The sequence below is a fragment of the Salvelinus sp. IW2-2015 genome, linkage group LG3 (genome assembly GCF_002910315.2).
Source record: "Salvelinus sp. IW2-2015 linkage group LG3, ASM291031v2, whole genome shotgun sequence".
Taxonomy (NCBI): domain Eukaryota; kingdom Metazoa; phylum Chordata; class Actinopteri; order Salmoniformes; family Salmonidae; genus Salvelinus; species Salvelinus sp. IW2-2015.
In genome coordinates this window covers 6,712,575-6,726,387 of record NC_036840.1, presented here as the reverse complement: position 1 = coordinate 6,726,387, position 13,813 = coordinate 6,712,575, and the positions used below count along the sequence as shown (strand labels likewise).

Here is a 13,813-nt window from a genome sequence, read left to right as displayed (position 1 = left end):
GGCAGGAGAGAGGGAGAGACAGCAGGACTTTATTGAAATATTTATTTCATTCTGCCTTCAAATAACCCCTGGATCACTGTTGATCTTATTGATGCTCTATTAGTCTCTGGACTGGCCCTGAGAAAAACACCAACGCCTTAGAGACAGAGAATATGGAGAGGAGAGAGTGACAGCAAAATTAATCAACAGAGTAATACGTTTCACAGATCGTCACCTGCATACCAGTTTAGATCCATCTACAGTTAATCAGGTGGACCTGCTGCCCGCCATGTTCTAGAAACCAGAGATGAGGGAAGTGACAGAGAAGAATGAGGGAAAGAATGAGGAGGTGAAAAAGCAAGACAGGAAGACGTGATGGAGTAGGAAAAGCAGGAGAACGAGGAAGGAGAGAAAGATCGTTCTGGCTGCCGTTTCAGTATATCCCATCCATTGTAGGCCCCCTATGGAGCCTACGTAGGAGAGAGAGGGAGGGATGAGAGGCTGTGTATCTGGGTACAGAGGAGAGAGAGAGGGAGGGAAACACTTTAAAAGGCAAAAGGATCAGTGAACCCCAAACCTCGGTCAACTATCCACCCACACCATGACCACTCGTCCAACAACAGCAGCCCCCCCACCCACACTTACTCCCACTGAGTGGCTCAACTCGCTCTGAGAATGTTATATTGTGCGTGTGTCTAAGTGTGTGTGTTGCTTTGAGTTTGTTAACGTGTATGAGAGAATGATCTCCCTGAGCATTCCTCTGGCCAGCCCTGAGCACACGACAGACGGAGAGAGCGGGGGGGATGATGTAAACAAGAAGAATGGGGAGGAATTTGCACACAACTCAGAGTCCAGATCCATTGTACAGGTTCAAAGGTCAATAACTGTGAGAGAGGACAGAGGCTGACGTGCTGGGAGTGAGTATGAGGGGTGCTTAATGTGGCTGCAGTTTGAAATGGCCCCCAGTGCCAGAAGAACTTCAGGGCAATCTCAGACCACTTTCACCAATTAAGTCCCAACAGCACTTATCTGTAATTACTATCATACCTTAACCCAGGAGCAGCTCAACAATGGAAAAAACAATTACAATCACACTTGGCTATAAGTGGCTAGTTCTAAATATATTAGTGAATTAACAGTAATTTGCTATACAATTAGAAATAATGTGTATTGGGAAAACAACTTTGATGCCTGAGGCAATTGTTCGTGGAATGTTTTGTGAGCATGTAGATCAGGGTCTTCACATTCACTCAGACACACAGGGTCATAGCTGGACCTGAAGTGGGTGTGTGAGAGTAACATCTGGCCCTACATCTGCTAAACGTCTGTCAAATGTGTCTGATGTCTGTTGAGCATCCGGGGTGTGCGTCGTCTGTTTGAAGTCAGGGTGTGTGTATGGAAGGGTTATGGAGGGACACGACTCCTTTCTAATCTTTCTCTGGTCGAAAGGAAAATGGTCAGGGGTCAGCAAACAAACCAATTAGAAGTGGAAATCAATCTAAGTGCAAAAACAAACTTTGAATGGCTTAAAGTGTAGCAATCCCTGCACACACAGACACACGGAGACGGTTGCTTTATGATCGTTCAGGGTTTATTTCAGGAGAGAAAAAAACAAACAAATCAGTAATTCTGGCTTCTGTCGTTGTCATGGTAACTGATATGTGCACATGATTGTCGAAGGCATCGGATATACAAGCCCCATAACAGAAGGTCATCACAGCACAATAAGAGTGGCAGGGCAACTCACTCTGCCACACAAAATGGAAGGAGGTGTCTGCTTAACGAAGTAGTACGAAAGTTGCCCCTTACCACTGATACAGGGCAAGATATTTTCTCATCCCCCTAATGGTTTAGGTTCAGATCGAAGGAGGATGTGCTGATCCTAGATCTACGGTTTTAAGTATCTATTGATTAAGGTTCAGATTTAGGGAGGATATTTTGATCCGAGATCTATGTTTAAGTTAGTATCTAATGGTTAAGCTTTAGATTGATGGAGGGTATTCTGATCCTAGATCTGTGGTTAAGGGGAACATCTACCAGGAGTCGTTAGTGAGAGACCGCCACACAAGATGGAGATTTGTTTTGGTCACATGCAGAGTAAATATGGCCCATTCCCCAGGCTCTGGACCTCACAGGAACCCACAGGGAGATGCAGTGGTCCCCAACAATACTCTGCTCTCTATGGACACATTGATCTTCTTCTTTAGATATAGATACACACATCATACAATGGCATATAAAGTTAATGCAAACACTTGTGGAGTTGGATTTCTTTAAGCACTTTTCAACATGCTTTGCATTTCATCTTTAGAAAAACGTTGTGATGCATTGTGGGATATTTTTTTCTCATGACAGTTGATCATGGGCATGTGTTTAGGTGTGTTGTGATGCCTGTTGCCGTAGTGTCAGTGAGCAAGGGGGTAAAGTGGACGACCGATGACTTCGGCAGATACGTGTAAAAAAAAAAGCACAGCTCCATAACAGTGGATGTCGTATCAGTCAAAGCTTCAACGTTTACACACATTGCAAACTAAAGCCTGAGTTTACTTTTACATTTCATTTTTATTTATTTTATCAGATATTGTTTAGAATGCTGATGGCGTTATCTCCATGGTAACTCTGTAGATGGCAGTTACTGAGTGTTTGGTACAGTATGCTCTGAATATCGTGGTATCAAAGCCCAGTATGGTGTGGGATGGAGGGGTGAGGGGGGCTGTAGCTCATTTAAAACACATTAAACATTCCAAAGAAAATACAATCAACCCACCCCCACGTCGGCACTGCACAACATTCGCAAAGGTTATCTTAAAAATTATCATTCACAACTTATTTACAAGACATTTCCAACAAATATATTCTTTCATATCAGAAAACAAAATGCTTGCCTCGATAAAAAATAAATAAACAAAACAGACCCCTAAAGTAAAGTCTACCCACCCCTAAAAGAATCCAGTCCATGACATCACTCTTAATGATGGTTGACCCAGCACCACGAAGCCACGTAATAATACTGCATTATGACCCCTATATGTAGGCTATATGCATGCTGTGTCTGGCCATAGTCTGGTTAGGGGACCCTGGTGTCGTGAGCGTAACAGTCCCAGTGTTGGGTGAAACTTCTACAGTATACAGTGAACTGGTCTTAAAGAAACTAGAAAGAAAAAGAGAGGGAGGGAGGGGTGGCACAGAGAGGAAAGGAGAAGGCAAGGGGGAGAAAAATAGAAAACATCTTGTCATCTTTCTCCAGATTTTCAGAGTTCAGCCCTTCGTTTCAAAACAATCCATTTCCCAGTGGGGATCGGCCAGGGTTAAAGGTCTAGCTCATAGCTAACCATCAGTGTTTAAATCAGGTATAATCAGTGTGTCCACATATTCTCTGTTTCAACAGTGCTTTGGCTAGACATTACAATGACATAAAGGGATCGTTGGACTTGCATTTAACAGAGGCAGACCACGGGACACTCTGTAGACAAATCTGTGCTCGCGAGCGGTTTCTACAGCAACAAGGGTCACCACGGCGCCCAGTCCAAATCCCTGAGAACTTGTGTACTGGGTGCCCGGTTGATGATGTCATCATGATGATGATGGCTCTTGTGGTGAGGTCATGGCTTTGTAAAAGGGATGGGGGTAGAGACAACAGCTCCACCATCTTGGATCGTGGGAAACTGATACTGTAGGTCAGGGGTTCCCATGCTTACACTACACTACAGAAATGGCTGCTCTTCTACATGGGCTTTTTCTGAGGCCCATTTGGAAGTGCCTGGTTTTCCACCTGTAGCCCCTGATCTTTAGGGTGGGAAACCCCACATGTAACTGGTGATGGTTAAAACTAACAGCACTCTCCAACTCTATCCTAAACCTGCAGTGCGTTTCATAATATACTGTATATGCGTCCCCTATTGGGTGGTCGTTATGAAAGTCTTCTAAAGTAAGACAATAATTAAACATAGTGCATGTTTCCCTTAACAAAGATGTTGTACAATGCTCTGACCCAATTTTGGGTATTTTAAAACTGTTTACATTCTCTATTCTCTGTCTGATAAATTCCCGTAGATGAGTTGTCTAACTTGGTGGCTGTACACACATTATCTACGTCTGAAACTGCGTCCAAACCTCATGTGCAAATAGATAAAGCGCTTACTCATGAAACATCACTCAACAGTCTTATGGTACTTTTAAAGCACGTCTTAAACATGGACGCAAACAAAAAGAAATCAACATGAACATGGAAAGAAAATGCAAGAAAATAGAAATGAAAAAGAATCCAGTTGGTAACTGTTAACCCAGAGGATGAAATATAGAAAATAAACAGAATTTTAAAAACTCACAAGTAGAACCTTATAGAAGATGTAGGAAAAACTAGAGGGAAATTGAGTTTGACTGACATAGACAACGCCCAATCCGACGGAAGCTTCTGAAAACACACCCACTTCACTCATCATGGTCTCTGACAGAAACAAACACTCAAAGGTAAACCAATCAGTAATGCTCTCGGAGTGGGTGTGGTTCCACAGAGTCGACACAATGGGCATGTCCAAGGTGAGTATGGCATGTTGTTATTGGTGCAATGGGTTTAAAGTCCTCTGCTCTCCCAGTCCTCCCAGATGCAGCATGAGGGAGGGGCAGGGCGGGGGGCAGGCTGGGAGGGGGTAGTAGGGGTACGGTAAGGAAAGGGAGGGTGCGGTTTTCGCCCCGCTCTCTCTCTCTCTCTCACAGCGCCGTAGCCTCCCAGCTGGTCCCCCGCGGGACCTGGCGTCACTTAGTCTCTGTTAGTACTGTGGCAACAGTAGAGGGGTGGGGCCGGGTGAGCTCCGTCCCCCCGGAGGGGGAAGAGGAGGCTGCAGTTGCCAGGCTGCAGGGGGTGGGAGTAGCTGGGGCACCTGGGGGGAGAACAGAAGCTATGAACACACAGTCAGAACTAACAAACTGGTAGTTGGTGTTTACTAGTTCATGGTGTGTGTGGATGCATACATGTCCACTTACAGTCCTTGTGAGGTGAGTCCACAGAAAAGCTCTTCATAATGGCTGCATTAGGGTTCTGGCTCCGAGTCTGGCTTGGACTCGGAGAGGGTTGAGTAGAGCTCTGGCTAGGGGTCTGGTTGGGMGTCTGGYTGGCCWGGTTCTGGTTGGCCTGGTTCCKTTGGTTCTGCATCTGTGCGGCCCGGCTGTTAGGAGGGTGAGGGTGAGAGCTGTCCATGCTSTGGCCCATACTGCTGCTCAACTGCAGTCTCCTCATGTGTCGCACCACTGCAGTGGCATTGAAGGCTTGCTGAGAGAGCGGAGAGAGGAGGAGCGAGAGGGGAAGAGAGAGAAGAAAGAGAGCGAGAGAGAGGAAGAGAGCGAGAGAGAAGAGAAGAAAGAGCGCAAGAGAGAAGAAGAGAGGAAGAGAGAGAGGGAGGAAGAGAGAGAGAGAGAGAGAGAGAGGAGAGAGGGAGGAGAGAGAGGGAGGAAGAGAGAGGAGAGAGAGGAGAGAGGGAGGAAGAGAGGAGAGGAGGAGGGAGGAAGAGAGAAAGGAAGAGACCAGTGTATGATTTATAAACACTACATTAAATAAGCAATCATTCAGACACACTCGGACACTTGAATGACACTCAGACATTTATTACCATATATTCAAACGTACCCTCCATTTGCTCTTGGCAAAGTTTTTCCTGATCTGCCTGCTCACAGACTCATGGATGTTCTTGCAGAGGGCCGTGTCCCCAGCGATCCTGAACACACACACAGCCACTTCAACATCCCATAATACCCACATGAGTGTGTGTGTGTGTGTGTGTGTGTGTGTGTGTGTGTGTGTGTGTGTGTGTGTGTGTGTGTGTGTGTGTGTGTGTGTGTGTGTGAGTGTGTGCGCGTTTATGATCAGTGTGTGTTGTCTCTCACCATGGGTGTCTGAGAGCCTGGTCACAGGTGAAGCGCTTCGCCGGGTCTTTCTCCATCAGACTACCGATAAAGTCTTTGGCTGTGGGAAACCATTAGAGAACAGTAACTCACACTCATCACAACATACACAAACAGTAAACAGTTCAAGGCACATGGTTTCCCACACTCCCTGGCCAGTGTACCGAATAGCTGGACGAAGCCTCCGCTCTCTTCCTGTAATAACTACTGTTGTTTTATGGTTTACTGGTTAGACTGGCGCCAAACTGGAGAATATAGGGTTTTCAGATCTGGTCTGTGATGACCTCTTAAAAACACACACAAATTCCAAGAGGACGACGCCACAGCATAGAGAAAGTAGCTATGGTGGCGTGGTGTCCATATTTGCCAGACGGGAGGAAGAAGAGGAGGAAGGTGCTCTGTCTGAAGGGGATCCTCACTCCATTAGACACGCACACACACACACAGCTTACCTGAATCAGATATGTCGTCCCAGTATGGTGCYTCAAACTCGTAGTCTGCTTTGAGGATCTGCTCAAAGAGCTTGGAGTCATTCTCATCGTAGAATGGAGGATAGCCACACAACCTGCAGACACAGACAGGAAGTGAGCTCATAAAAAAAAAAAAAAAGTTAACACATGCATTCACTTCCTACTTCAGGGAATCGTTTACTTTTAAGATGATAATAGAATAACATGATGACGAATGAGACAAATGCTTGAACAACTATTCAATTGATAAGAATAAACTGACAAGGTGAATGTAATGTATCCTAAACCTTTTCTCTGTCTGCTCTCCTAACCTCATCCTGGACTAATTGAACTTCTTCAAGTGGCAAAACGATTTCCATAGAAAACATGAGCCGCCATTATGATCGAACCTCATTAAAATGCCTTTCTCCATCYAGAAGCTGTTCTGCCTGATGTGGCCGCAATGAGCTTTTTGTTTTTGTGCTTTCCCATTTGGTTAAAGACTTGCGCGCCATTCCTCCGCAGGAGCCGGTGCGATTATTCCACCCGATTACCTGATGCGATCGCTTCACACCTGAGGAGAGACCCAACCAGGCATGCCGAGCCGGATTGTGTGGAGGCGCTCGGAAATCGGCTAACGAGGTCCGTTCTAATGGTGCTAATGGCTAAATGACAAGACGGGAGTAGCTCACTGATCACTGGGAACTCACTGAGGAAACATCAAGGGGTCCAACATCAGGCCTCAACCCAACCATCCACAACTGGATATTCTTGGATTTTATATATTTACTTGAACTCTAAACACATATTTTGTCTAATTTAACATTGCCTAGGCTATTCACAAGGATGTTAAAGGACTACTTATTGAATATACACAAACATTCACAGCTTAATCCACCAGCTGGACTGACTGACTGTGTGAACGCTGTTTCTCAGACATTTATTTCTCCTCCCTCACATGTGTACAGTAGAGGTGACAGGAGTGCGCACACACACACACACACACACATCACTGCGGGCACCACAGCACACCACCCCACACACACACACAGCACACAACACACACCACACACACCCCTCTAATGACCAGTGGACACATAGTGTCGCTTATATCCAACTGTGTAAGCATGGAGAGTTGTACATAAAACTACTAATAAACGAACAGAGATGGATAAACAGGTGAAAATAGAGACAGAAGGGTGTCTGAGCTATTGGGCGGGAGAAAGAACAGGGAAAGGGGAGAAGGGTGAGAGGAGAGAACCAGAGGGCAGAGCCTGCTTTGCACATCACAGAGCGGACAAACCATCGAGAGCCAAGAACAACACAAAGGGGAGAGAGGAGCAAAAATGAGGAACGTTTTCAGCGGATGAGAAAGATTTGCCCTGATGCTCTAACGACGGGAGGTAACACATCTTTCTCTCGCTCTGCACAGCCTTTATGGTTCCCTATTGGACCTCCTATTCACCCTGTCCCTAACCCTGAACTCTAACCCGCTATTCACCTGTCCGCTAACCTGAACTCTAACCCCTATTCACCTGCTCCTAAACCCTGAACTCTAACCCCTATGTCACCCTGTCCCTAACCTGAACTCTAACCCTATTCACCCTGTCCCTAACCTGAACTCTAACCTATTCACTCCTGGGTCCGTCTACAGGGCGGATCTGTGCTGAAACTCTACCCTATTACTCTGTCCTAATGAATCTAACGGCCCTATTCAGCCCTGTCCCTTCCCTGAATCTACCCCTATTCTAGCCTGGTCCTACCCTTGAAGTCTAACCCTAGTCCCGCTGTCGTGACGCGCCTGGAAGCACCGTCTAACCTATGTTCACCTGTCCGCTAACCCTGAAGCTCTGAACGCCGCTATGTCACGCTGGTCCTAACGCCTGCAGCTGCTGAACGGCCTATGTCAACGTCTGTTCCTAACCTGCGTCTACGCCTATTCACTCTGCGTCCCTGAAGAATGACCTCTAGACGCACCTATTCACGCCGCTGTCCTTTAACCCTGACTCTAACGCCTATTCACCTGTTCCTAACCGCTGATCTAACCTATTCACGCCTGTCCTACCCTTGTAATCTACCCCTATTCGTCACTTGGCCTGTCCTAACGCCTGAACTCTAGACGCGCTATTGCACCCTGTCTAACCCTGAACTTAACCGCTATTCACCCTCCGTCTTAAGGCCTGAACTATAAACGCCTATCACCGATGTCCTAACAATGGGACACGTCTACGCTATGTCACTGTCGCCTACCTGGACGTCTAACCCTTTGCACCACCTGTCCCTAACCCTGAACTCTAACCCCTATTCACCCTGTCCCTAACCCTGAACTCTAACCCCTATTCTCCCTGTCCCTAACCCTGAACTCTAACCCCTAAAACACACACACACGCCTGGAACTCAGTCAGCGAGAGCTGGAACACACACAGAGCTAAATCTGCCCTCTGACTCAGAGGTTGTCCACACACAGACAGAGGGGTGAAAAACAAAAGAGACATGTTGAAAAGTCAGTTTTTTCTCCTCAGAAGCACTATGTCCATACATGGTGACTGAGCAGAGCAGAGTGTAGCAGACCAACATCTGGCTCTGATGAAAGGAAAGAGAGAGGCATGATGTTGTGTCATTCTCCATTACAAAACACACAAACATCCACGCACACAGACAAACACACGCCCGCACACACACATGCACAATAAGTCAAACGTGTGTGCGAACTTGTGAAATGCAGCTGCACTCTAGAAGGATCCAAACCAAGGCCCTCAATATAAAGCTGTGAATTATGCCCTCATGGCATTGATTGGGTATGGGAACACATAGCATGTCTGTAGGAGTTGTACAATAGACTGTAGAAACTTACAGGATGTATGCAATGACTCCGATGGACCAGCAGTCCACTGCCTTACTGTAGGGCTTCTGAGCAAGAACCTCTGGAGCTGAGAGAGAGAAAGGAGAGAGAGAGAAAGGAGAGAGGAGAGAGAGACGAAGGGAGAGATGTAGAGAGAGGGGGATGAAACGTTGATGACAACTGGAGACAGTCAGAGATGGAGAGAGACGGACACAGAGACATGTTCTCCCCCCTGGATTACCCTGCTGTCGAGCCCAGAGCTGGAGCTCATCCTATCAGAGGCCGTGACCCCACCCCTGTGGGCGATTATCGAGACTGAGAGAAGCATGTCCAGACTAATCAATGATAACAGCCCAGCCAAAATAGAACTGAGCTCACCCAAACAACGGTCGACAAACAGAACAATATCGAAGACTGAGGTAAATACAGATCACAGGAAACACGCGCACACACACACAGTCACGCGCATAGACTTACACAGACAGTCAGACACACGCATGTGCGTACATGTGTGTGTGCACACAGAGGCTCAAATGTTATACTTTCTTCACTTTTGCTGGGCTGAGCGTGTGTTCCGTATCTCCTCTAACAATATGGCCGACGTGTGTGTGTGTGTTTGTACACAGTATGTGTATGCGTGTGTCCGCTCTCTGAAGGTGGGCCTTTCCAAACCACAGAGTCTGGTCTTAATTCAGCCAGGCGCTAACCCTGGGCTATTCATACCTCAGGAATGCAGGCTTCTCAATGCCATCATCCAGGACCTGCTATATTTAGCAGCATTTCTAATGCAGCAACCATCACATTACAGCCTCTTAGAATGGAAAAGGCCTACAGCAGATGGGGAGGGAGGGATAGAGGGACAAAAACTGCAGTGGCCTCATCTGAAGAGATTGTGGGATAGAGGGAGGAGGAAGGACGAGACACTTCCAATGTCATTAACTAGTAAGGTGTTGTTTAGCTGGCCTACAGTACACCGACTATAGTTCCCGATGGATAAACTTAAACAAGTGTCTGCTGACTGACTTGCATGTGGATGTAGGGGCGTGGACAGGAGCCGGCAGCTGAAAGACATCAACATGATGAGTCTTCAGTGTGTCTGACTACCAGAGGCACCGTCCTACACGTCAACATGATGAGTCTTCAGTGTGTCTGACTACCAGAGGCACGCTCCTACACGTCAACAGAGAGTCTTCAGTGGTAGGGACTCCCAGTTAAGGTACCGTCCTGACACGTCAACATGATGAGTCTTTCAGTGTGTCTGACTACAGAGGCACCGTCCTACACGTCAACATGATGAGTCTTCAGGTGTCTGACTACCAGAGGCACCGTCCTACACGTCAACATGATGAGTCTTCAGTGTGTCTGACTACCAGAGGCACACGTCCTACCACGTCAACATGATGAGTCTTCAGTGTGTCTGACCTAACAGAGGCACGTCTACATCAACATGATGAGTCTTCAGAGTGTCTGAACTACCAGAGGCACCGTCCTAACACGCAACATGATGAGTCTGTCAGTGGTCTGACTACCAGAGGCACGTCTCACACGTCAACATGATGAGTCTTCAGTGTCTGACTACCAGAGGCAGCGTCCTACACGTCAACAGATGAGTCTTCAGAGTGTCTGACTACCAGAGGCACCGTCCTACACGTCAACATGATGAGTCTTCAGTGTGGTCTGACTACCAGAGCCACCGTCCTACACGTCAACATGATGAGTCTTTCAGAGTGTCTGACTACCAGAGGCACCGTCCTACAACGTCAACATGATGAGTCTTCAGAGTGTCTGACTACCAGAGGCACCGTCCTACACGTCAACATGATGAGTTCTTGAGTGTGCTGACTACCAGAGGCACCGTCCTACACGTCACTACCATGATGAGTCTTCAGTGTGTCTGACTACCAGAGGCACCGTCCTACACGTCAACATGATGAGTCTTCAGTGTCTGACTACCAGAGGCACCGTCCTACACGTCAACATGATGAGTCCTTCAGAGTGTCTGACTACCTGAGGCACCGTCCTAACAGTCAACATGATGAGTCTTTCAGTGTGTCTGACTACCAGAGGCACCGTCTACACGTAACACATGATGAGTCTTCAGAGTGTCTGACTACCAGAGGCACGTCTACACGTCAACATGATGAGTCTTCAGTGTTGTCTGACTACCAGAGGCACCGTCCTACACGTCAACATGAGAGTCTTCAGGTGTCTGTGTCTGCTACCAGAGGACACCGTTCCTACACGTCACAATGATGAGTTCTTCAGTGTGTCTGACTACAGAGGCACCGTCCTAACACGTCAACATGATGATTTCAGTCGTGTCCTTGACTACCAGAGGCACGTCCTACACGTCACATGATGAGTCTTCAGTGTGTCCTGACTACCGAGGCACGTCCTACACGTCAACATGATGAGTTCTTCAGAGTGTCTGACTACCAGAGGCACCGTCCTACACGTCAACATGATGAGTCTTCAGTGTGTCTGACTACAGAGGCACCGTCCTACACGTCAACATGATGAGTCTTCAGTGTGTTGACTACCAGAGGCACGCGTCCTACACGTCAACATGATGAGTCTTCAGAGTGTCTGACTACCAGAGGCACCGTCTCACGTCAACATGTATGAGTCTTCAGTGTGTCTGACTACAGAAGGCACGTCCTATCACGTCAACATGATGAGTCTTCAGTGTGTCTGACTACCAGAGCACCGTCCTACACGTCAAATGATAGAGTCTTCAGAGTGTCTGACTACCAGAGGCACCGTCCTACACGTCAACATGATGAGTCTTCAGTGTGTCTGACTACAGAGGCACGTCCTACACGTCAACATGAGATCTTCAGTGTCCTGACTACCAGAGGCACCGTCTACAACGTCAACATGATGAGTCTTCAGAGTGTCTGACTACCAGAGGCACAGTCCTACACGTCAAATGATGAGTCTTCAGGTGTCTGACTACCAGAGGCACCGTCCTACGTCAACATGATGAGTCTTCAGAGTGTGTCTGCACTACCAGAGGCACCGTCCTACACGTCAACATGATGAGTCTTCAGTGTGCTCGACTACCAGAGGCACCGCTCTACACGTCAACATGATGAAGTCTTCAGGTGTCTGACTACCAGAGGCACCGTCCCTATCACGTCAACATCATTGAGTCTTCAGTGTCTGACTACCAGAGGCACCGTCACACGTCCGTCAACAGGATCGATGAAGTAGTTCAGAGTGTCTGACTACAGAGGCACACGTCCTACGCGTCAACAATGATGAGTCTTCAGTGTCTGACTACAGAGGCACCGTCCTACACGTCAACATGATGAGTCTTCAGTGTGTCTGACTACAGAGGCACTGTCTACACGTCAACATGATAGTGAGTCAGTGTTGTTCTGCACTCAGACAGATGTCACGCTCCTCTAATGTCACATGATGAGTCTTCAGTGTGGTTCTGACTACCCAGAGGCACCGTCCTACACGTAACATGATGAGTCTCAGTGTGTGCTGACTACCAGAGGCACCGTCCTAACACGTCAACATGATGAGTCTTCAGTGTGTCTGACTACAGACACCGTCACTTACACGTCAAACTGATGAGTCTTCAGTGTGTCTGACTACCAGAGGCACCGTCCTACACGTCAAACATGATGAGTGTTCAGTGTGTCTGACTACCAGAGGCACCGTCCTACACGTCAACAGTGATGAGTCTTCAGTGTGTCTGACTACCAGAGGCACCGTCCTACACGTCAACATGATGAGTCTTCAGTGTGTCTGACTACCAGAGGCACCGTCCTACACGTCACACTATGATGAGTCTTCAGTGTGTCCTGACTACCAGAGGCACGTCCTACACGTCAAATGATGAGTCTTCAGTGTCTGAACTACCAGAGGCACCGTCCTACCGTCAACATGATGAGTCTTCAGAGTGTCTGACTACCAGAGGACGTCCTACAGTCAACATGATGAGTCTTCAGTGTGTTGACTACAAGAGGCACCGTCTACACGTTTCAATGATGAGTCTTCAGTGTTCTGACTACCAGAGCACGTCCTACACGTCAACATGATGAGTCTTCAGTAGCTCGTCTGACTCCAGAGGCCCCGTCCTACCGTCAACATGATGAGCTCTTCAGTGTGTCTGACTACCAGAGGCACTGTCCTACAAGTCACATGATGATCTTCAGTGTCTGACTACCAGAGGCAGTGTCCTACACGTCAACATGATGAGTCTTCAGAGTTGGTCTACTACCAGGGCACCGTCCTACACGTAACATGATGAGTCTTCCTAGTGTGTCTGACTACCAGAGCACCGTCCTACACGTCAACATGATGAGTCTTCAGGTGTCTGACTACCAGGCAGCCGTCCTACACGTCAACATGATGAGTCTTCAGAGTGTCTCGACTACCAGAGGCACCGTCCTACACGTAACATGATGAGTCTTCAGTGTGCCTGACTACCAGAGCACCGTCGCTTACACGTCAACATGATGAGTCTTCAGTGTCTGACTACAAGGCACCGTCCTACACGTCAACATGATGAGTCTTCAGCAGTGTCTGACTACCAGAGGCACGTCCTACACGTCAACATTGATGAGTCTTCAGAGTGTCTGATACCAGAGGCACGCGTCCTACACCAGTCAACATGATGAGTCTTCAGAGT

At 47.6% G+C, this 13,813-nt stretch overlaps 1 protein-coding gene across 1 annotated transcript in view; it reads right to left on the bottom strand.

Annotated features, from left to right (window-relative positions):
* Positions 1–1,548: 1,548 nt before the first annotated feature.
* LOC111949825 (calcium/calmodulin-dependent protein kinase type 1D) overlaps positions 1,549–13,813 on the bottom strand; it is a 22,019-nt gene continuing 9,754 nt past the window's right edge. Inside the window, exons 4-9 of the mRNA XM_070436505.1 lie at positions 9,181–9,256; positions 6,330–6,442; positions 5,860–5,938; positions 5,603–5,690; positions 4,963–5,248; positions 1,549–4,859 (exon numbers count right to left, since the gene is read on the bottom strand). Coding sequence (XP_070292606.1) covers positions 4,735–4,859; positions 4,963–5,248; positions 5,603–5,690; positions 5,860–5,938; positions 6,330–6,442; positions 9,181–9,256 — 767 coding nt within the window. The 3' untranslated portion in view covers positions 1,549–4,734. The remainder of the gene's footprint in view (positions 4,860–4,962; positions 5,249–5,602; positions 5,691–5,859; positions 5,939–6,329; positions 6,443–9,180; positions 9,257–13,813) is intronic.